General features: G+C 52.6%; 1 protein-coding gene and 2 long non-coding RNA genes across 7 annotated transcripts in view; all 3 read right to left on the reverse strand.

The window, feature by feature from the left end:
* Positions 1–214: 214 nt before the first annotated feature.
* On the reverse strand, positions 215–5217 carry LOC111539089. The gene is made up of 3 exons (XR_002730573.2): positions 5155–5217; positions 2483–4014; positions 215–577 (listed from the first exon to the last, which is right to left on the reverse strand). It is a non-coding gene; the product is annotated as an uncharacterized LOC111539089 (long non-coding RNA).
* Positions 5218–5504: 287 nt separating this feature from the next.
* On the reverse strand, positions 5505–14385 carry LOC111539088. Its single transcript, XR_003306917.1, has 3 exons — positions 13930–14385; positions 8681–8721; positions 5505–6271 (listed from the first exon to the last, which is right to left on the reverse strand). It is a non-coding gene; the product is annotated as an uncharacterized LOC111539088 (long non-coding RNA).
* Positions 14386–15243: 858 nt separating this feature from the next.
* SH3BP2 (SH3 domain binding protein 2) overlaps positions 15244–22774 on the reverse strand; it is a 33575-nt gene continuing 26044 nt past the window's right edge. For 3 of the 5 annotated variants that reach the window (XM_026448266.2, XM_026448268.1, XM_026448269.1), the window contains 8 exons: positions 22303–22391; positions 21919–21987; positions 19476–20130; positions 17963–18071; positions 17664–17719; positions 17229–17310; positions 16576–16635; positions 15703–15840 (listed from right to left, as the gene is read on the reverse strand). In XM_026448266.2, coding sequence (XP_026304051.1) covers positions 15703–15840; positions 16576–16635; positions 17229–17310; positions 17664–17719; positions 17963–18071; positions 19476–20130; positions 21919–21987; positions 22303–22391 — 1258 coding nt within the window. Of the gene's footprint in view, positions 15841–16575; positions 16636–17228; positions 17311–17663; positions 17720–17962; positions 18072–19475; positions 20131–21918; positions 21988–22302; positions 22392–22774 lie in introns of all 5 variants that reach the window. The other 2 variants (XM_026448265.1, XM_026448267.1) reach the window with 2 other exon arrangements.

Raw genomic sequence — 22774 nt, forward strand, 5'->3', positions numbered from 1 at the left:
AGAAGAGTGCAGTTGCAAGATTTAACAGAATGAAATAGAGTGAAAACAGACCTCCCATATAAGGGGAGGGGACCCAAAGAGGGTTGCCATTGCTGGCTCAAATGCCTGGGTTTATATCCTGATCCCTGTCCCTCCCGCTGTGCTTTCAGGCAATAGATGATTGGCTATTTCTTTACCTCCTGTTTTTGCCTAATTAGCATTTTAGTGAGCTCTCTGATTGGTCGGGTGTGGGCTAAGTTGCAAGCCCTGTGTTTAATGGTGGATGCAGTCACCTTCCCAGCTAGGCTTAGGGATTCTTAGTTGGCCTAGGAAATCCAGCTAGTCCTGTCTCTCAGTCCCCCTTCTCGATAGGAAAACTCAAGTGCTGTTGGGGAGGTTGGCCAACGACCGTTCTAACTGCTTCCTACTGAATTGGGGTGTAGCAGGGGTTGTGCGGTTGAGATTTCCTCAGGAGGAGTGCCTTCGATGTCATTAACATTGGAGCATGGGCTAGCAGGCTGGTCCAGGGGTCCGCGGTAGATCTTAGTCATGGACTGCATCTGGGGCTCCATTTGAAGAACTATTTGTAGTTCTACAGCTTTGATTCCAGAAGAGACAAATTTAACAAGGAGGTTAAAGATACAGGGATTGAAATGTATGGCCTGAAGTGCAGGGGATTATTTCTTTGGCACACTTTACAGGCCCCCACTATCTGCTTGATACTTTTGAAAAGGCCTGGTCCAGTAAATGATTTGGCCATCTGATGGGTGCTATCAATGCCTAAGTGAAAGTTTTGGTGAAGGGTTTTAAGTAATTTCCATTGGTTAGCTGCAGGCAAAAGTATTTTTCCTTCTTCAATGGCTAGCCGTCCTGAGGGGAGGAAACTATATCCTCATGAGGTTCCCTATTCTATTTCTTTGTCTGAGTACTGGAGCTTGGGTTAGGGCCTTCTTTAGGGCCCAGAAAGCTGCTTCTGCTTCAGGTGTCCATGTTATTAAATGGGTATTGGCTTTCTGAGTTTCCTTAATTAGCGTATATAATGGTCTGGCTATTTCACCGTACCTGGGAATCCATATTCAGCAGAATCCTGTTATGGCAAGGAACCTTCTTAGTTGCTTTAGGGTTTTGGGATGAGGATAAGCCATATAGGCTGGATACGTTCCTCATGAGGGCCGTGGTGCCTTTGGATAATTTTAGCCCTAAGTATTTAACCTGCTGTGAGCAGAGCTGAGCCTTTGGTTTGGAAACCTTGTAGCCACAGGTAGTGAGGAAATTTAAGAGCGCCTGGGTGGGTTGATGGCACAAGGTTTCTGAACAGGTGGCTAAAAGTAAATCATCCACGTACCGAAGGACAAGAGTGTTCAGGTATGAGAACTGGCTCAAGTCTTGGGCTAATGCCTGGCTAAATAGATGGGGGCTATCCCTGAACCCTTGGGGTAAAACGGTCCAGGTGAGTTGAGACATTGGGTATGAAGGATCTTCAAAGGCAAACAAGAATTGAGAGTCAGGATGTACAGGGATGCCGAAAAAGGCATCCTTAAGGTCCAAGACTGTAAACCACTCTGCTTCCTCTGGTATTTGGGAAAGCAGAATATAAGGGCTAGGTACAGCTGGGTATAGAGGAACAACAGCCTCATTGATAATCTTGAGATCTTACACTAACCTCCACTGTCCGTTGGGTTTCTGTACTCCTAAAATTGGAGTATTGCACGGGCTACTGCATGGTTTTACTAGGCCTTGGGCTTTTAGGTCCTTAACAATCCTTTGGAGTCCTTGTTGGGCCTCGGGTCTGAGGGGGTGCTGCCTTTGGTAGGGAAAGGAGGTGGAATCCTTCAGTTTAACTTGAACAGGAAGGGCATTTTTTGCTCATCCATATTGTCCTTCTGTTGCCCAGACTTCAGGATTAATTCCTTCCTCAAGCAGGGGACAAGAAACGGGTGTTCCTTCTCCTATGTTCAGGTGTATAATGGCCCCTGCTTTTGCCAGAATGTCTCTCCCTAACAAGGGAGTGGGGCTTTCAGGAGTAATTAGAAAAACATGAAAAGAGTAAAGTTCCCCAGTCACAACTTTTTTTTTTTTTTTTTGAGGCGGAGTCTCGCTCAGTCGCCGGGCTGGAGTGCAGTGGCCAGATCTCAGCTCACTGCAAGCTCCGCCTCCCGGGTTTACACCATTCTCCTGCCTCAGCCTCCCGAGTAGCTGGGACTACAGGCGCCAGCCACCTCGCCCGGCTAGTTTTTTGTATTTTTCAGTAGAGACGGGGTTTCACCGTGTTAGCCAGGATGGTCTCGATCTCCTGACCTCGTGATCCGCCCGTCTCGGCCTCCCAAAGTGCTCAGTCACAACTTAATGGCTGGGAGAAGTATCTAGTGACTGGCTGTCCTAGGATCCCTCAGATAGTGACAGATCTGGAGGACAGTTGTCCGGGACAGCAGAGTAAGACTGAGAAGGCCGAGCCAGTGTCCAGGAGACAGTTAACCTCCTGGCCCTCAATGCTCAAGCATACCTGGGGCTCTGTGCGGGTGATGGCATGGGCTGACGCTTGCCCCGGGCACCCTCAGTCCTGCTGCTGGATCATCTGGTTAGTGGCTTCTGACTGAGAGGACTTTGATCCCCTGCGGCCGTGGGCTCTGCAGTGATTCCCTTGACACAAGGGGCATGGATGAGGGGGCGGCTTACTTCTACTTGGACAATCTTTTTTCAAGTGTCCTTGTAGATCGCACTAGAAGCAAGCCCTAGTAGGCATTCGATTTGCCCAGCTTTTCCCTTTTCCAGAGCCTCCAAAGTCCGCTTGCCTGAGGGCCATGACTAAAGCGGTGGCCTTTTTTAAATCTCGTTTGTCCTGTTCCGCCTGCTTCTCCTAATCTCTATTATAAAAAACCGAGGTTGCCAAGTTCAATAGGGTTTTTTCTAAGTTTTTCTCCGGGCCTGAGGCGAGGCTTGCAGTGAGCTGAGATCCGGCCACAGCACTCCAGCCTGGGTGACAGAGCGAGACTCCGTCTCAAAAAAAAAAAAAAAAAAGATTAGTTGGCCTTCAATAGAGTCAGGCGACAGAGAGTATGCTTCCTCAATGCCTCCCTTAGTCTCTCCAGAAAGGCAGTAGGATTTTCTTCCCTTCCCTGTGGTTATAGTGGACATCATTGAATAATTCATAGGCTTCTTCCTAGTTTTCCTTAGTCCTTCTAGCACGCAGGTTAGCACATGTCTGCGGCACCAATCTCCATGTTCTGATTATGTGTCCCAGTGAGGGTCTACACTGGGAACTGCCTGCTGGCCTGTGGTGAATCGTTCTCTTTCCTCTGTTGTCATCCTATCATTGACCTGACTGAGATACCAGAGATCGCCAAACTCTCGGGCTGCAGTTATGGCGGCGCTTCTCTCATTTGGGGTTAGTGTCTGATTTAGCAGTAACTATATCTCTCCAGGTCAGATCAAAGGATTGTCCTAACCCTTGTAAAACATCAATATAGCCATCAGGGTTATCTGAGAATTTAGCTAGGTCTACTTTAATTTGCTTTAAGTCTGAGAGAGAAAAAGGTACATGTCCTCTGGCTGAGGCGAATTCTCCTCCTCCCACTGCTTGGAAAGGGCATCATCGGGGAATACTGGCACTCGCTGGTTCATTGTCTACCCCTTTGTCTATCTCCTTTTGGACCGTTTGGGTTGGAGGGGGGTCCTTACTAGTTGGGGAAGCAGTCAGGGGATGCTGAGGTAGTAGACTCTGAGGGCTTCCTATAGGGCATAAATCACACTTTTTACATAATTGCGAGTTGTCTCTTAATGAAAAGAAAGTTTGTACATATGGCATTTCACTCCATTTGCCTTCTTTTCTACAAAAGAGGTCTAGCTGTAAGATGGTGTTATAATTTATACTTCCCTCAGGAGGCCAAGACTCTCCCCCTTGAAGAGGATATGGTGGCCAGGCAGTACTGCAGAAGAATATGTCGTTTCTTTCTTAGCATCTGAGGGTCAAATTGATCCTAATTCTCCAGAATACATCTGAGGGGCGTTTTTGCCTTGCGGGGAAACGTTTCCCATCTGAAAACAGAACACAGGGACGCCAGCACCCCAGTCATTTTCCGATGAGCATTAGTCATACAGAGTCCTCTAAGGGCCTAATGCTTATTCCTTTCCAGCGTGCGTAACCACCCATGGACCTCTGCTTATCCGATTAGTTACTCTCACCGCTGTAGCAGTCCTGCACCTGTTTCCCCGCCTCTCTTGACCACAAAGAAAGGGATCTGGGCTGCTGGATTCTAGTGGTCCTTTGCCAGCATGCCCAATATTGCCTGTGCACTCCAGGGTGAGTCCTAGAGCTGGACTGGGCTCTTGAGAATTTCACAACCACCCAGCTGCCCCATCAAAATGCATTCCTATAAACAACAGTTCTTATGCAAATTCGTTTCAGAGAGGGTGTAGCTAACCTTTTGAGTCAGGATTGAGATAGTCTTTTGATTCTGTACTTTAAGGCTTGGCTGAGTGCAAACAGCTCGCACATCTGAGGAGACCAATTACTAGGCAATTTTTTAACTCTGCTTCCACAGGAGTCTCCATATCAATTACTGAATACCCATTGGGTTTTTTTCTCAATCACCTGGGAGGAACCATCTATCATCCTGTCCTGAAGGGAGTTCCTCCTAGGTCTGGTCAGACCTTGTATGGTAATTAAGATTTAAATCCCCTGTTAGGAAATCTGCTCGGTTAAAGATTTTTGATAGGAAAGCTCCGGGTGGTCAGTGGCCTCAGTGTTTTCAGGCTACGCTGTTGTTTACACTGACAACAAGGTAGTATTGGAGTGTTAAAGGGTCACAGAGAAGACCTTCAATAATTAGTTACAGATTTTAAGTTTACCCTGGCTTTTAAAGGAATAGGGCACACTTTTTTACTACTTCTTTTTCTTTCTTTTTCTCTTTCACTCCCTCTTGGTCTCTCCCTCCGTCTCTCTCTCCCTCCATCTCTCTCTCAGCCATTACAAACTTGGGGCCCTGCAAGGGTGGTGGGGAACAGGTCCTACATAACTGCTCATGTCGAGAGCTGTATACCTAAATCGGGAGGGACACCAGGGATAAGACTCCCTGGGTTTATAGTCTAGATGCCCAAGGACACAGCGTAGAGCTTCCTTAGATCCCTTTGGAGATACAACTTGCTAGAGGAAATGAAAGTCTGAGCCATTAGTACCTGTTTGGACGAACGGAGGCAAGATGGTGCACTTCTGGGTTCTTCTTCACCAACTCTTCCCACGCACGCAAAAATGCAGCCGGCGCCCAGGGAGGGTGCAGACCAACTGGGCATGCACCAGGTGACGTCAATCCGAAGAGACCAAGATTTACCTGGTCGCACCTGCGGAACGCCCCCCCCCCGACACGCCCATGCCCCGCCTATTGCCCTCCCACTCCTAGAAAAGCCGCTCTTGGCCAGGGTCCCACGCGGCCTTCCTCCAGCCCCACTCCTGTCAGGATGTCAGGACTGCAGGAACTCCGTCCGAGAGCCCCACGGCGGGGGGGACTCTGTCGGCCTTCTTTGCCAGAGGCCGACAGACCTCTTCCCCACACCTTAAGTGACCAAAAATAAACTTGCAGTTTTGCTCCTACACTTGCCTACCCGCTGGTTCTTTTGTGCCCGCTTGGCTGGTCTTAGAAAAACAAATCAGTACCTAGGAGGCAGGCATCAGAGGAAGTAGATTCAGAGGTAAGGAGAATTTGGGGGCTATACTTTGAAGAAAGTCGTGGTCGGGACCTAGGAAGTATGGGTCAGAAGGAAAGGTAAGCGCACACGGATTGGCGACTGTTGAGTAGAGACTTCTGGCTGTGCCATGATCTCAACCAGCCAGAAGTGTTGGGGGTTGTTAGAAAGCCCTTCCCCAGATAGCCTCACACGTGAGTCTTAACTCTGGCGGCCACGCTAATCGTTTTTAACCGGCCGACAGGTGCCGGGTATTTTCCTCCAATTCTAAGGAAGGATAGGACAGAATAGCAAGTGAAAGTGGTCCAATATTACTCACCGCTTTAGAGGTCCCTTCATGGTCGCCAAAATGGTGGCAGGCCTCGTGTTCTCTGACCTGGGGTTCTTGGCCTCACAGATTCCAAGGAATGGAATCTTAGGTGGCGAATGTTTTAGCTCTATTAGAAGCTGTGGGTCGCGGAAGAGAACCGTGGAACCCAGTGACTAGTGTTCAGCTCGATTAGGACGAACCCAGGCACTTACCCATGCAGGAGCAATGGCAAGTCTTTAGCCCGATTGGGAGTGGCAGGGGGCGCCTTGCTGGATCAGGAGCACAGCGGACACCCTGCTGGATCTGGAGGGGTGGAAGTCAGCGGTGGGTCTGCGATGGTGGCAAATAGCAGTGGTGGACAACGAGCAAAATTCGCTCAGCTCAAGCCATAACAAAACACGGACCAGAAGAGTGCAGTTGCAAGATTTAATACAGTGAAATAGAGTGAAGACACAGCTCCCATATAAGGGGAGGGGACCCAAAGGGGCTTGCCATTGCCAGATTGAATGCCTGGGTTTATATTCTGATCCTTGTCCCTCCCACTGTGCTTTCAGGCAATAGATGATTGGCTATTTCTTTACCTCCTGTTTTTGCCTAATTAGCATTTTAGTGAGCTCTCTGATTGGTCAGGTGTAGGCTAAGTTGCAAGCCCCATGTTTGAAGGTGGATGCGGTCACCTTCCCAGCTAGGCTTAGGGATTCTTAGTTGGCCTAGGAAATCCAGCTAGTCCTTTCTCTCAACTGGACATAAGGAGACCCTATTCTCTATAAAAATGAGAAGAGGCTGGGCGCTGTGGCTCACGCCTGTAATCCCAGCACTCTGGGAGGCCGAGGCGGGTGGATCACGAGGTCAGGAGATCGAGACCATCCTGGCTACACAGGTGAAACCCCGTCTCTACTAAAAATATTAAAAAAAAAATTAGCCGGGTGTAGTGGCGTGTGTCTGTACTCCCAGCTACTCGGGAGGCTGAGGCAGGAGAATGGTGTGAACCCAGGAGGCACAGCTTGCAGTGAGCGGAGACCGTGCCACTGCACTCAACCCTGGGCGACAGAGCCAGACTCTGTCTCAAAAAAAAAAAAAAAAAAAAAAATGTTTCAAGCGGGGAGGGGAAGGAGGAAGAAGAGGAAAAAAAGAAAATAAGTGTTGGCAAAGATGCAGAGAAATTGGAACCCTTTCTGCATTGCTGAAGGGAATGTAAAATGGTGTCGCTGCTGTGGAAAACCGTACAGTGGTTCCTCAAAAAATTAAACATAATTACCACATAATCCAGCAATTCCACTTCTGGATATACATGGAAAAGAAAAGAAAACAGCTATTTGTACCATGTCCATAGCAGCATTATGCAGAGAAGGAAATTCTATTTATTGGGGTTTTGTGCTTTTTTTTTTTTTTTAAGACAGGGTCTCACTCCATCACCCAGGCTGGAGTGCAGTGTTGCAACCATGGCTCACTGCAGTCTTGACCTCTTAGGCTCAAGGGATCCTCTTGCCTCAGCCTCCCAAGTAGCTGGGACTACCAGCACATGCCAACATGCCTGGCTAATTTTTGTCATTTTTTGAGACAGGATCTCACTATGTTGCCAGGGCTGGTCTCAAACTCCTAGGTTCAAGCAATCTTCCCAAATCCAAACTCAGCCTCCCAGAGTGCTGGGATTACAGGCATAAGCCCATAAACCATGATGCCTAGCCAAAAGGAAGGAAATTCTGACTCATGCTACAACATGGATGAACACTGAAGACATGCTATGTGAAATATGCCAGTCACAAAAAGATAAATGTATGATTCCACTTGTTTGAGGTACCTAGAGTAGTCAAATTCAGAGAGACAGGAGGTAGAATGGTGGTTGCAAAGGGCTGGAGGAATGGAGATTTAGTGTTTAATGAGTACAGAGTTTAAGCTTGGGGTGATGAAAAAGTTCTGGAGATGGATGGTGGTGATGACTGAACAATAATATGAATATTTGCAAAGTCACAGAACTGTACACTTTAAAATACTTACAATGATAAACTTTATAATATGAAAATTTTACCATAATAAAACAATTTTAAAGCTATTAAAATATTCCTTCCTTTTCCAACTACAAAAAAGAAAAAAGGTCTAGGCACGGTGGCTCTTGCCTGTAATCCTAGCAATCTGGGAGGCCAAGGTGGGAGGATTGCCTGAGCTCAGGAGTTAAGAGATCAGCCGGGGCAACAATGGCAAAACACCATCTCTACTAAAAATACAAGAAATTAGCCAGGAGTGGTGGTGGACACCTGTAATTCCAGCTACTCAGGAGGCTGAGGCACAAGAATTGCTTGAACCCAGGAGATGGAGGTTGCAGTGAGCCAAGATGGCACCACTGCACTCGAGCCTGGGTGACAGAGAGAGACTCTTCACAAAAAAAAAAAAAAAAAAAAAAAATACTGTCTTGGGTGAGAGTTTTAAAACATATTGAGTTAGAATTAGATATATACAACAATAATATCAAGTAATGAGGGAGACACATGAAAGTCACCTGAGGTCCTCAGGTTATCCAGGAGGAGGATAAAAATATTTATTAGTTAACTCTAGACTTCAATAAGAATAGAGAGTGTTTAACTGTCTAACTAGAAGCGGGGAAATGAAATGATTTGTTTTAAGTTGCTCAATCCCAAAGAAGGGGAAAAGGAGAGAAAAGGGAGGAAAAAAACACAAACACAAGTGAGACAATATGTAGCATATAAAACACACCTTGTCTTTTAACTGGAGCATTTTGTCCATTGTTTTATATGCTATTAACAAACAAAACAATGAAATTAAAAATACACAATTTAAAATAGACTAAAAGAAACATAAAATATTTACAAATCAAACTTAAGATGAGCAAGACCACAATGGACAAAATTATAAAATCCTATTGGCAAACCTTAAGGAAGACCCACATGGATAGAGAGGTAGACCATGTTCATGAATCAGAAAACTCAATATTGTAAAGATGTAAATTTTCCAAAACTGACTGATAGCTATAATAAATTCCCAAACTATCAAGTGCATCATTGTTGGAATTGACAAGCTGATTTTAAAATTTATATGGGAGAAAAACCTTACATGAAAATACAAAGAGCCAGAATACTCAAGACACTCTCAAAGAAGAAGAATAAGGTGGAAAGGACTTACTTTATCAGATGTCAACACATAATTGATAATAATGAAGACAGCTTGATATTGGCACAAGAACAGACAGACTAATGGAACAGAGGAAAGAATCCAGCAACAGATCTACATATATGTGGACATATGACAGAGGTGGCATTGCAGATGGGCGCAGAAAGTCAGATTATAAATAATGATAGAATAGGTGTGTAACCCTATGGAGAGAAAAAAATAAAAGTGAATCCTTACCTCACACCATATGCAAGAAAACAAATCCAGATGAACTAAAGGCCTGAATATAAAATTAAAATTTATAAGGATTTCAGAATATAATCTAAGAGACTGTCTTCATGACCTTGGAGTGGAAAATATTTCAGTGTTTTTTTTGTTTGTTTTTGAGATAGGGTCTCACTCTGTCTCACAGGCTGGAGTGCAGTGGCACAATCACAGCTCACTGCAGCCTTGACCTCCCGGGCTCAAGCAATCCTCTCACCCCAGCAGCCCGAGTAGCTTGGACTACAAGCACGCACCACCATGCCCAGCTAATTTTTCTATTTTTTGTAGAGATACTGTTTTGCTGTGTTGCCCAGGTTGGTCTCAAACTCCTGAGCTCAAGTGATCCTCCTGCCTCTGCCCCCAAAGTGCCGGGATTACAAGTGTGAGCCACTGTACCCAGCCTGGAAAGGATTTCTTAAGTCACAAAAAGCACTAACCAAAATGAAAACACTGATCAGTTCAATTGCATTAAAGATAAGAACTGGCAGGCACAGTGTCTCATGCCTGTACTTCCAGCACTTTGGGAAGTCAAGATAGGAGGCTCATTGAGCCCAGGAATTTGAGACCAGCTGGGGCATAGTAAGATCCTATCTCTAAAAAAAAAAAAAAAAATTAGCTGGGCATGGTGGTGTGTGATTGTAGTTCCAGCTCTTCGGGAGGCTGAGGTGGGAGGACTGTTTAAGCCCAGGAATTGAGGCTGCAATAAGCCGTGATTGTGCCATAACACTCCAGCCTGGGTGACAGAGCAAGACCTTGTCTCAAAAAACCCCAAAAAACAAAAAAGGACATCATAAAGAGTCAAGCCAGAGTTAGAGAAGATATTTGCAATACACATTATGGATAATATCAAGACTATATAAAGAATTATTAGAAAATAATTAATAAGAAAAAATCTGATAGCTCATGCCTATAATCCCAACTTTGGGAGGCTGAGGCCAGCAGATCGCTTGAGCTCAGGAGTTTGAGAGCAGCCTGGGTAACATGATGAAGCCCGTCTCTACTTAAAAATACAAAAAATTAGCTGGGGTTGGTGGTGTGGGCCTGTGGTCCCAGCTACTTGAGAGGCTGAGGTGAGAGAATCACCTGAGCCTGATTCAAGGCTGCAGGGAGCTGAGATCACACCACTGCACTCCAGCCAGGGCGACAGAGTGAGACCCTGTCTCAAAAAAATAAATAAATTTGGCCGGGCGCGGTGGCTCAAGCCTGTAATCCCAGCACTTTGGGAGGCTGAGACGGGTGGATCACGAGGTCAGGAGATCGAGACCATCCTGGCCAACACGGTGAAACCCCGTCTCTACTAAAAAATACAAAAAACTAGCCGGGCGAGGTGGCGGGCGCCTGTAGTCCCAGCTACTCCGGAGGCTGAGGTGGGAGAATGGCCTAAACCCGGGAGGCGGAGCTTGCAGTGAGCTGAGATCCGGCCACTGCACTCCAGCCTGGGCGACAGAGCGAGACTCTGTCTCAAATAAATAAATAAATAAATAAATAAATAAATAAATAAATAAATAAATAAATAAATAAAAATAAAAAAGAAGAAGAAAAGAAAAAGACAAACAACACGTTAAAAAATGGGCAAAAGATGATAGACATCAGATGATGGAGACAAAATCAAAACGGTTAATAAAAACATAAAAATATGCCGGGCGCAGTGGCTCAAGCCTGTAATCCCAGCACTTTGGGAGGCCGAGACGGGCGGATCATGAGGTCAGGAGATCGAGACCATCCTGGCTAACACGGTGAAACCCCATCTCTACTAAAAAATACAAAAAACTAGCCGGGCGTGGTGGCGGGCACCTGTAGTCCCAGCTACTCAGGAGGCTGAGGCAGGAGAATGGCGTGAACCTGGGAGGCGGAGCTTGCAGTGAGCTGAGATCCGGCCACTGCACTCCAGCCTGGGCGACAGAGCAAGACTCGGTCTCAAAAAAAAAAAAACAAAAAAACAAAAAAACAAACAAAAAAAAATATGCTCAATCTCCTTAGTAATCAGCTAAATGCAAATTAAGGCCATAACTACAGCCCACCATATTGGCAAAAGTGAAATGTCTGACAAGGATGGGAAGGCAAGGGAATTCTGTTTTACTGCTGGGGGGCACATAAACTAGAACAATATTTAGAAAGATCCTCATACCCTAGAACCCAGAAGTCATACTCCAGAAATACAAACCCTAGAAAAATTTGTGCACCATTTGCAAAAAACACACGTGCATCAGGGACATGGACAAAATTGTTGCTAGCAGCATTTGTGTAATTACCCCAAACTAGAAACAAACCAACTGTCCAGCTACTGCAGACATGCCCAATCTTTTGGCTTCCATGGACCCCACTGGAAGAACTGTCTTGCGCCATGCATAAAACACACTAACACTAACTATAGCTGATGAACAAAAAAAAAAAAAAAAAAAAAAAAGCAACAAAAATTTTATAATGTTTTAAGAAAGTTTACAAATTTGTGTTGGGCCACATTCAAAGGCATCCTGGGCTGCATGCACTGGACAAGCTTGACTGACAGTAAAATGAATCTGTGAACTCTGATATAGCCAATGGAAGTTTTTAGCAATGAACATGCAACAAACTATACTACACACAGCAACATGAATAAATCTCACAGACATAATAATGAGCCAAAGAAGTCCGCTGCCAGAACTTGCGTCTGTATGATTCAAGGGGATAAAGCACAGAAAGAGGAAAATCCTGCAATGGCTGCATAATTGGGTGTTGAAGACTTTTTAGAAAAACAAGAACATAAGACTCACATAAGCCAGGGCGGAGAGGCCGGAAGTGACTCTGTGAGGGGAGGGCATTTGGGTGTTGGCAAAACTATTTCCTGATGGAGGCTGCACAGATGTTCACTTCCTAACCGTGTGTGAGGTTGAGCATTTATGTTTTATTCACTTTTCTGTATGTTGTTTTATTCTGCAGGAAACGAATGAAAAAGGGATTCTGCCTCAGCTCTGAGCCCCTCAGAGCGCGGCCACGGATGAAGCTGACGGTAACGCAAGGGCGGCTGTCCGGCAGCCTGGAATGCCTGCGGGGTTTCCCAGGGGCCCAAAGGAGGGTAGATGGGTAGGGGTCTGCTCTGTGCCCATCAAATCTCCCTCCAGTGAGAATGGCTGGAAGATGGCTTAAAAGGGATCACCACTTACACACTTCTGAGGTGGTGGGGGTTGTCTGTCAAGCATCTTCATGGGGCCACTGCCCCCCTTCCTCAAGGACACACGTCCTCCTGGCACCGTCCCCTCGGGAGGCAGTCTATTTAGGTGGAGGGAACAGGGCGTGCAGGCAGAGATAGGGCAGGGTGTGTGTGCAAGGTGCCCAGCGAGGGGCTTGATACTGCTGGGTCACAGTCAAAGACAAAGGCTGCGACCCTTCCCCCATTCCCCTCCTCTAGAGAAGAGCACGGCCCTCCCATGTTCCTGGTGTGACGCTGGTGTCCTAGGCCATCCCTCCAGGGCCTGGATCACCCTCAAAAGCCTCTTCCCTGCTGAGCTTCAATCTGCCTTTCTATGAAATGGCCCCAGTAAGCCCTGCCTGCCTCAGGGCACTGAGCCACAGGCCCCAGGACCCCTCTCTCCCGATGCCCACCCTCGCCCATCCTGAGGTGCAGGAAGCACCTCCCTGGGGCTGCACTGAGCCCCAACCAGCAGGGGAGCTCTGCACAATGTGGCCCAGAAGCAGCAGTGGCAACCGAGGCTTCTGGTTCTAAAAACATCTTTTCAAGGCTGGGCGCAGTGGCTAGCACCTGTAATCCCAGCACTTGGGAGGCAGAGGTGGGCAGATCGGTTGAGGTCAGGAGTTCAAGACCAGCCTGGCCAACATGGTGAAATCCCGGTTCCACTAAAAATACAAAAATTTGGCAGGCACCTGTAATCCCAGCTACATGGGAGGGTGAGGCGGGAGAACTGATTGAACCCAGGAGACAGAGCTTGCAGTGAGCTGAGATCGCACCAATGCACTCTAACCTGGGTGACAGAGTGAGACTGTCTCAAAAAAAAAAAAGAAAAAAAAAATCTTTTCACAATAAAAATCTTTATTAACAGAAGGCCCGGGGCTCACCACAGTCCTTCGGATGGAACCACAGTAAGAGAAGAAGCATGTTTCATCCTGGACTCCAGCCTGGGTGACAGAGCCAGACTCCGTCTCAAAAAAAAAAACACAAACAAACGAAACCAGCCTGGCCAACATGATGAAACCCCATCTCTACTAAAAATACAAAAAATTAGCCAGGCGTGGTGGCGGGCACCCAGAATCCCAGCTACTCGGGAGGCTGAGGCAGGAAAATCACTTGAACCAGGGAGGCGGAGGTGGCAGTGAGCCGAGATCACACCACTGCACTCCAGCCTGGGTGACAGGGTGAGACTACATCACAAAAACAAAAACAAAAAATGATAAAATAAAATTTTACAGGAAGAGAAACTATGGCCACAGTGGGGAGTGGCATGACTCCCTAAGCGAGTTCAGGTCAGACAGGGCAAAGAATTCTGACCGCAGGGAGGAGGAATGGCTGGTTTTTCAGAGACAGATCAGAACAACAGAAGCTCCCTGTGCCCCAGCCTTGGCTGTGGTGCACTGACCTCTCACCCCAGGCAGGTTGAAGAGGAAGCCCCTGCAGAGGTGGCCTTGGACACCTGGTTCCTGGAAGCAGCTGGCTGCCGTCATCAGCAGGGCCTGCAGTTCCACCGCACCCTATGGCCCCCTAGGGCCACAGCCTCCCACATCCGCTAACCAGCCTCATCACTTGTTTCCGCCAGCAAACCACAGGTCCCAGAACACACCCCAGGGAAGGGGCCGCAGGACCGTCTCCCCCAGTCAGTCACTGTCAGTCCCTGACATCAAGTGCTAAGAAAAAAATCACAAGGATCCTAGGGTCCCTGCCAGCCCCGACCTCCCCAAAGTTTGTTTCATTAAAAATCCAGCCTGGAAGGGCCGGGCGCGGTGGCTCAGGCCTGTAATCTCAGCACTTTGGGAGGCCGAGGTGGGCGGATCACGAGGTCAGGAGATCGAGACCATCCTGGCTAACACGGTGAAACCCCGTCTCTACTAAAAAATACAAAAAACAAGCCGGGCGAGGTGGCGGGCGCCTGTGGTCCCAGCTACTCGGGAGGCTGAGGCAGGAGAATGGCGTGAACCCGGGAGGCGGAGCTTGCAGTGAGCCGAGATCCGGCCACTGCACTCCAGCCTGGGAGACGCAGCGAGACTCCGTCTCAAAAAAAAAAAAAAAATCCAGCCTGGAAGGTGTGCCAGGGAGAGTGACCCGCTGGAACTCCATGGCAGAAAGTAAGGGGACCGATTGGGGCTGGGCCTGAGTCAAGTATTGCCTGGAGGACTTGGGCATCTGGGTACCACCGTCCCGACCCCCCCTTGGCCTGCGTAGGGTCCACTGTTCCCGTTCCATCATAGCTGTCACTTCCTCCAAAAAGTATTCCTGAAACCCCCAGTCCCTGCACACCCAGCTGCCCTGGACACTGTGCCATAAGCACCTCACACCCAGCTGTCCCCAGACTGGGCTGTGAACTTAGCCAGGCCAGAGGCCCCTGTCTGGAACGGGACCAGGCATGCAGGAGGTACCCAGTAACTGCTCGCCAATGCAGGAAATGAACCGGCTGTAGCTGCAGGGCCTTCTAGCTCTGCAGCAGCACTGCCCTGGCCTGACCCAAGGCAGCAGAACTGATGCGTGGGGTGTGGGCTCCCAGCCCAGACCACCCAAGTTTGGGTCCTGATCTGTTACTCGCTGTGCACCCTGGAGAAGTCACTCAGTGACCTGCACCCTGGAAGACAAGACAACCAACTCTTGGGGTTCCTGGGTACTGCTTCAGTCACCACTTGGACATCAGTGTGGGTACCCAGGAAGCTGGTAATCCCCTCCTTCCCAATCAAGCCCCAGCCACTAAGGCAAAGCTCATTGCTGCTTTATTGGAGGCAACAGCCCCTACTGGAGCCTGTGTCTTAGCGTTCCTCAGGGTCCCAGGGCCAGCCCCGGCCCCCACCCAGCTGCCCTGGCCCTGCCTGGCTCCCAGCCCACTGCGGGGTGAGTGTGATGGGGGGACCACTGTTCTTGTCCTCGGAGCCCAGGCACGACTTGGTCCTGGGTTTCTGGGGTTGGGACAGGGCAAGTTGGTGTGGGGCAACAGAGTCCCCTCGTCCTCTGGAGCCTGGAGCCTGGTCCAGCCTTGGAACCCAGCCTGCTGGATGAGACTGGCTGGGTCCTACGAGATGTCCATCGCAGAGGCCCTAGGCAAGCACGGCCTTGCTCCTGCTCACTCTCCCATGTGGGCCCACGTCCATCTGTGTGGCCTGGGGTCAGGGCCCCTGTGACTGCCTTGGCCTGGCAGCCACACGGGCAGGCATCACCTAGGCCTGGTGTAGCCGTAGGGGTGCCGCAGCAGCAGACTCTGGTGGCTGGGCAGCACGTGGGTGTGGTAGTGCTCCACCATGCCGCCCACACTCACAAACAGGAGCTCGCCCTCCAGGTAGAACTTAGAGTCCTGTGGGGAAAGAAAGGGGTAGCGTCAACAGGGCCAGGCCACTCGGCAGCTCTAGGCCTCAGTCTCCCCGTCTGTAACACAAGGCGGCAGCAGCAACAGCGGCATCGCCAGGCCGGCCCCTGGCTGTCGGTGGTGCCCCCAGGGTGGCCTGCGCATCGGGCCTGTGCTCTCCACGTTCCCGCCTCACTTCCCCTCCGTCCCCCGTGTCCAGGAGCCTGCACCCAGAGCACTGCAGAGCAGGTCAGGGAATGAACCTAGGGACCGGGCCAGGCCTGTAATCCCAGCACGGTGGGAGGCCGAGGTGGGGGGATTGCTTGAGCCCCAGAATTTGAGACCAGCCTGAGAAAGACAGTGAGACCCCCGTCCCCGCCTGAGAAAGACAGTGAGACCCCGTCCCCGCCTGAGAAAGACAGTGAGACCCTCATCCCCTCGAAAAGAAAAAGACAAGACGAGCAACCCAGGGTCTGGCGCTGACCACCCGTCCCCACTAGGGTGCGGAGAACAAAGCCAGGCCAGGAGAGGAGGGAGGCTAAGCAGGAGGGGGAGGCTGGTATCCCAGAGGTGCCAGTCTCAGTCTACCTGCTGCCTACACCCAATCAGGGAGATTCTGCTCTGCCTCTTGCCAGGCCATGCAGCCAGGGTCCCTGTCCCACTGGGAGCCCTCTCACCCCTCACCCCCTCACCCCCTCACCTTCTCCCTCTCCCCCTCTCCCCCTCCCCCTCTCCCCCTCTCACCTTCTCAAAAATGCGATAGTTCCTCGCTTTGTTGGAGGCTTCATCCCACACAACCAGGACCTACAGGAGGGAAGCGGGAGACTGACGGCTCCCTGAGAAACAGCGGGACCAGCCTCGGGAGACCGTGGGCTGGGGACAGCGGGGCAGAACCATCAAGGCTGGGTCCTGTGGCCCGCGGGGGGTGGGGAGGGGCTCCAGACCACCTGCACAGGGACAGCGGGGACGACACTGGCAGCCCTCAGAGAGCCTCTGATGAGCAACAGCTCATAACCACCAAAAACCACTCCGATACGCCCGGGAGAGCATGGCCCATGGAGGCCACAACTTCACACTCGGAGGGACACGGGCAGACCGGGCGCTCCCACTGCCCCATGCGGCCTCCCCCACCCCGGAGCATGAGCCCTACCCCGCCCCGAGTCCTGGCCCGCACTGGGAGGTGGCCATCATCGCCCCCAGTTTGCAGATGGAGATCTATTAGGGAATAGATTAGGGGCTGCTGCTGGGCAGAGAATTTAGCTGAGACACTAAGTAAGAGTCCACAAGGGGAGTGGTCTAGGAACTGGGGAGTCCTGGGCCCGCCCACAGCCGGGGTGTGTGCAGAGCCAGAGAGGCCAACTGCATGGGGCCTTGGGGCGTCTTCCCCCGGCGCCTACCTTCCCCGACTTGGTAGAGGAGTTCCGGATGCAGTAGAGTCCATCCTGGGGCTCTCCCCGGGGGCTTGTAGCCTTGAACAGCCTAAAATAAGACAGTCATATTGGCAGGTAAGCCCTTCTCCAGCAGCTTTCACAGGGACCTTCCCGCCCCGCACCCAAGCCCAGCTTTCTGCCCTCTCGCTGTTGTATGTCTCAGGCGCTGAGTGTGTCGGGCTGCCGTGAAGCTGAGGGAAGCAGCCCAGCAGAGCCCGGGCCAGCTAGGGTGCCAGCTGGGCATGGGACAGAGCAGGAGGGTCCACTCCTCCGGTTCCTTCTGCACGCGGGACCAAGTACTTGTGCCAGCAACTCCCCAACACAGAAGCTAATGAGAGGGACACCGAAGCAGGAAGCCGGGGCACAGCGGGGGACCCAGGGCATCCAGGGCTTGGTGCTGACCTTTCCACTTCGCAGGACTCCGTGGTGTTGATGAAGACAGAGCTGGGCAGTGGCACCTGCAAGAGGCTGACGGTGTCAGTGCCAACGTCAGAGCGATCCACCCGCACCACCACTCCCCGGGCGGCAGCCACCCAGTGCCAGGATCTGGGGCTTGACATGGTGCTGTGTCCCCCCAGGCTCCCGGGTTCTTGGGGGGTCCTTGCTCAGGATGGCCTGTGGGGGGCCACCCTGGCCTATGGCTTTCCCACCACCTGCCCCTCTGCTGGCCACTGGGACCTGGGCTTGCTGCTCGGCCTTGCCTTCTCATAGTCCTCGTCCGAGTCGTCCCCGCCAGCGTCAGCCTGCGAGGGTTGCCGGGGCTTTTCAAAGGAGAAGCTCCTGAAGCTCTGCCCGTCGGGAGGCGATCGCCTGGAGGGCCAGCGAGAGGAAGGCAGGACCATTTCACTGTCAGACACGGGGCCAGCCACCCTCTGCTCCCCTCCCCACTCCCCTCTGTGTGAGGACGGCAAGCTGCCTGCTATGGCCCCTGTGACCATAAAAGGCCCAGGACAACAGAGATCTGGGTAGGGCTTGTGCTGACTGCCCTGGGGTAGCAGGAATCACCTGACACCTGAGTCGGGGGTCAGGGCTGCCACGGATGCTGGTAAGGGGGGCCCAGAGGCCCGAGCTCAGTGTCATCGCACCATCAACAAGTGCTCTGGATGCTCGTGGGGAGGGGAGGTCTGGCCACGGCCAAATCACAGCCCACTCAGAGCCGCAGGGGAGTGGACGATGCGAACCGGATGAACAACGCAATGTGACCCCGAGGGACGCCCATGGCAGAAGCCTGCACGCCTCCCTGTGGCTAGGTGGTCCCGCTCAGCAAAGCCTCCCAGGCTCTAGGGAGGATTAACGGGGCCGCGCCAGCATGGGCGGCCAGCCTGTGGGTGAGGCTGAGCCCTGGAACCGCTATCCCCACAGTCATGGAAAACAGTGACTTCCGAATATCTGCACCTCTGCAGCCCTTGGTGAACCAGAACCGCGAGTGTGACAAGGGCTGCTCACAGGCACTTCCACGCAGGCAGCAGGCATCTCAGAGGCGTTCACAGAGCCCTGGGAGAAGGGCACCGTGGGCACTCAGGGGTGCGCGTGCGCCCAGCACACCCATGTGAAACCTGCCCCTTTGCCTGCCAGGCAAGGCAGGAAGCCCACCGGGGGTCCCGGATGCCTCTGACCACAGCCATTGGTGTGAGTAACTCTGTGGGAGGGGCGACAAACTGGTCTCCTGGCACTTCCCAGAAATAAAGCAGAAAACATTTCAGCCAGACACGGTGACTCACACCCGTGATTCCAGCACTTTGGGAGGCCGAGGCAGGCGGATCACTTGAGGCCAGGAGTTCAAGACCAACCTGCCAACATAGTGAAACCCTGGTCCCTACTAAAAATACAAAAATTAGCCAGGCGTGTTGGCAGGCGCCTGGAGTCCCAGCTACTCAGGAGGCTGAGGCAGGAGAATCACTTGAACCCGGGAGGCGGAGGTTGCAGTGAGCTGAGATCGTGACACTGCACTCTAGCTTGGTTGCCCGAGTGAGACTCTGTCTCAAAAAGAAAAAAACCCAAAGCATTCCAGCAAGCTTCAGGGCTGAGTCATGGACATGCTTCACGTTCCACCAAGGCAGACTGGAGGCATCAGGGAACCTTCCTACCCCTGCACCTGGTACCCCATCGTGGGCTAAGAGTGCCAGGGGAGCGGGGTGGGCAGAGTGCCCATCAGAGGCCAGGCCAGGGTCTCTGTAGCTGGAGGCAGCGCTTGCAGCCGCAACACAAACTCACTGGAGGTGGGGAAGCTGTGGCTTCTCTGGCCTGGGCAGGACTGCGGGCCGTGCCGTGGCCTCAGACACTGGCAGCTTTAGTGCAGGAGGCCGGGGAGCCACGGGGGGCACAAAGAGTCCGGGCATGGCTGCCTCCCTCGGGGGGTCCTCTTCAGCTATCTTCAGGAACTTGGGCTTGTTGGCTGGCACAGGTGGAGGCTCGGATGTGGGCGGTCCTCGGGGGGACAGGTGGAAGGACTTGAGTTTGTCACAGTTTCTGGAGGTGGCAGTGGCCATGATGGCAGCACTGGAAGTGGGGCAGGCCCCGTGGCCAGGGCTCCAGGGCTCCGGGCTGGAGCTGGCACTCTCCCTGAAGCAAGGGGGTTTCCGGAGGGCGGGCACGGTGGGCATGGCGCCCAGAGGAGGGTCGCTCATCCTTCGGGGGGTAGCAGGTACCCTGGGGCAAGGCTCAGCCCGCCTTGGGCCCAACGGCTCCCTCTTGGAGTCCTCGGCAGCTGCGCCAACATCTGGGAGGCCGTGCTTAGGGGGTGGGGGTGGCAGCAGGGGACCAGGGCCCTTGGAGGTAAAGGAGTGGGCCCGGGGCATGTCGGAGAAGGCTGGCTTCCTGGGCGTGGGCACTGGGGGTGGTGGGTAAGCCGGTGGGTGCGTCAGGGCATCTGTAGAGCAAAGAGACCCAAGTTGGACCCTGACAGAGACTGAGCCAACACTACTTTCTGCTGGCAGTGGTCAGCCGGGAACCAGGAGTGCACCCCGTGGCAGGCCCACGCCACAGCCTACCCACCCCTGCAGCCCAGCATCCAGGACTCCCATCCTGCCTTCCCCAGGGTCCCAGACCACCCACCAGCCCCAGCCCTCCCCATTCATCCTCCCTGTGGCAGCCTGTGGACGCTTCCTGAAGCCTAGAAGACACCTGAGGAGCCATCAGGTTCACAGAGGTGGAAGGAAGCGAAAGGAAGAGAAGTCAAAGAGTATCTCCGGGCTTGGCCGGAGCGAGAGGGAGGATGGAATTCCCAAGGACAGGGGACGGGAGCAGCTGGGAGGAAGGTGAAGGCCCGTGTTTGCTCAGAACATGTCCAGAAAGCTGGGAGACGCCAGGGGATGAGGGGTCAGGGAACGTGTGCAGAGTTCAGAGGTCCCAGCTGGACATGAGTCAGAGTCGGCAGCCTGCAGATGACTCAGGCTGTCACCCAGGGAATTCGGGAGAGGAATGAGGCCTGAGTCCCGGGCATCCCTCACGGGGCCAGCACAGCAAAGAGGGCCCCGGGAGCAAGAGGCGCCTGGAGGACGGGCAGGCAAGGAATAGGGTGGGCGCCAGGCTGGTGTGGCTCAGGACTGAGCGCTGGAACTGGGAATGGGGAGGCCACAGGGGTTCTGGACGAGAAATGTTTTGGGGAGAGGATGGAGGGGGTCCAGAGGGAGGGTGAGCAGAGCAGTAGCATGCGGGAGCACTCGTGGCTCCCCAGGCCCATCTCTAGCCTCACTGGGCCGCAGCTCAGGGCTGGGCAGATGGAGTCCAAGCTCGCCAAGGCTGGGCCAGCCAGGCTAAGATGGGAGGCAGGAGTGTGTGGGTGAGGGAATAGGCATGGTGAACACTGTGAGACGAGAGCTCTGCATGGAGGGAAACTGAGGCAAGCAGTCCACAGATCCTGGTGGCACTGGGGCCCCAGAGGGAAGGAGGGAGGGAGCGGCAGGAGAAGAGGGGCTGGACCTGGGAGCCTGAAGGTGGGAGGGGATGGGCGGCAGAGAGGACACGGGGTCGGGGACTGGGGTCGGCAGAGGCCAGGTCAGTGAGGACAGGAGGCTGGAAAACAAGGAGGCAGGGGCGGACACAGGGAAGACGGAAAGATCAAGGATCAGCCCCAGACATGAGGAAATTGACAAGATGAGGGGCTGGAGAGATAATGGATAGGGAAGAAGGGAGGGAGGGGACAGAGGAGGACAGAGGCACGTCCTCCCCACCCAGCTCATGCTTCCGTCATCCACATGTGACCACCTGTATCAGCCTGTCTCCATGACTAGGCCGTGTGCTGCAGGAGGTAGGTAGACACTGGGATGGGATGGGGTGTGGTGGGGCAAGGACCTGGTCTGCAGCAGTGTCCACACAAGCTGGCAGCCATGGGAACGTGGACCTGTCCTGAGTCTGCGTGCTCCTCAACGTCCTTCCTTCCCCATGCTCATCCCCCAGCGCCGCCCTGGCTCCCCGCCACTTATCGCCATGTGCCTGTCCATCCTCCTGGGAGGTGGGAGGAGGAAATGAGCAGAGCCGGCAGCGGGTACACCTCTTCTGCTCCAATCCTCATAATACTTGGGCCACCACAGGGAAACGGAAGCCACCCAGAGTGGTACCTGGGCCAACATCCCTAGCCTCAGAGGGGCTCTGCTCCCAGTCCCAGCCCCTGCTTCCCACGCACCCAGAGCTCCCCAGGCCCACCCGCCCCACCTACCCTCAAGCCTTCCGGGCTCCGGGGAGTCGGGCTCCATGTAGGAGTCGTCTTCGTCGTCGTGCTCATAGTCTGCATGGGAGGGGCGGGGGGTGAGAGCCAAACTGGCCCGGGCCCAGTCTCCGAGCAATGCTCCATGCCTGGGGTTGAGTCCAGGAGGCAAGGGGCGAGCACCCACTGGGAGGACTGTGAGTCCAGACCCTGCTGCTGAAGGCCAGAGCCCAGGGATGCCACTGCGCTCTGCCAAAGGGCCAGAGCAAGGAGCAGAGACACAGACGAACACACCTCCCTCTCCTCCACAGCAGCCAAGATGGAGGGCTGGGCCCCTCACTGTCAGGGGCCAGGTGGGGAGAGGCGGATGGAGAGTGGACATGACAAATTCCTCACCTTCATTGTCTGTGGGGTATGGGGAGAGGCTGATGTCCACAGGCCGCTCGACTGCGCCGTAGAAGCTGTCTGTGTCTGAGCTGGAGTCGCTGCAATGCAGGGTGGGGTGGGGCGGACGGTGAACATCAGGCCTGGGCGGCCCCTTGATGCTCACACAAAGGTACACACAGGCACACGCGGATACACGGACAGATACACAGATGCACACACAGATATGCTGACAGACATACGCACACACGGATAGGCTGACAGACACACAGATGCACACGCAGGAACACAGACACACAGCTATGGATATATATATACACAAAAAGACATAGGGACACGCACAGACATGTGGACACACAGACACAAGGACGCCGTCACACAGACATAGAAATACAAGGATAAACACAGATACAGGACAAGCACAGATGATCACACACACACACGGAGCAACACACGGACATGCACACACACACACACAGCAACG

This window comes from Piliocolobus tephrosceles, chromosome 3, assembly GCF_002776525.5.
Source record: "Piliocolobus tephrosceles isolate RC106 chromosome 3, ASM277652v3, whole genome shotgun sequence".
NCBI lineage: Eukaryota > Metazoa > Chordata > Mammalia > Primates > Cercopithecidae > Piliocolobus > Piliocolobus tephrosceles.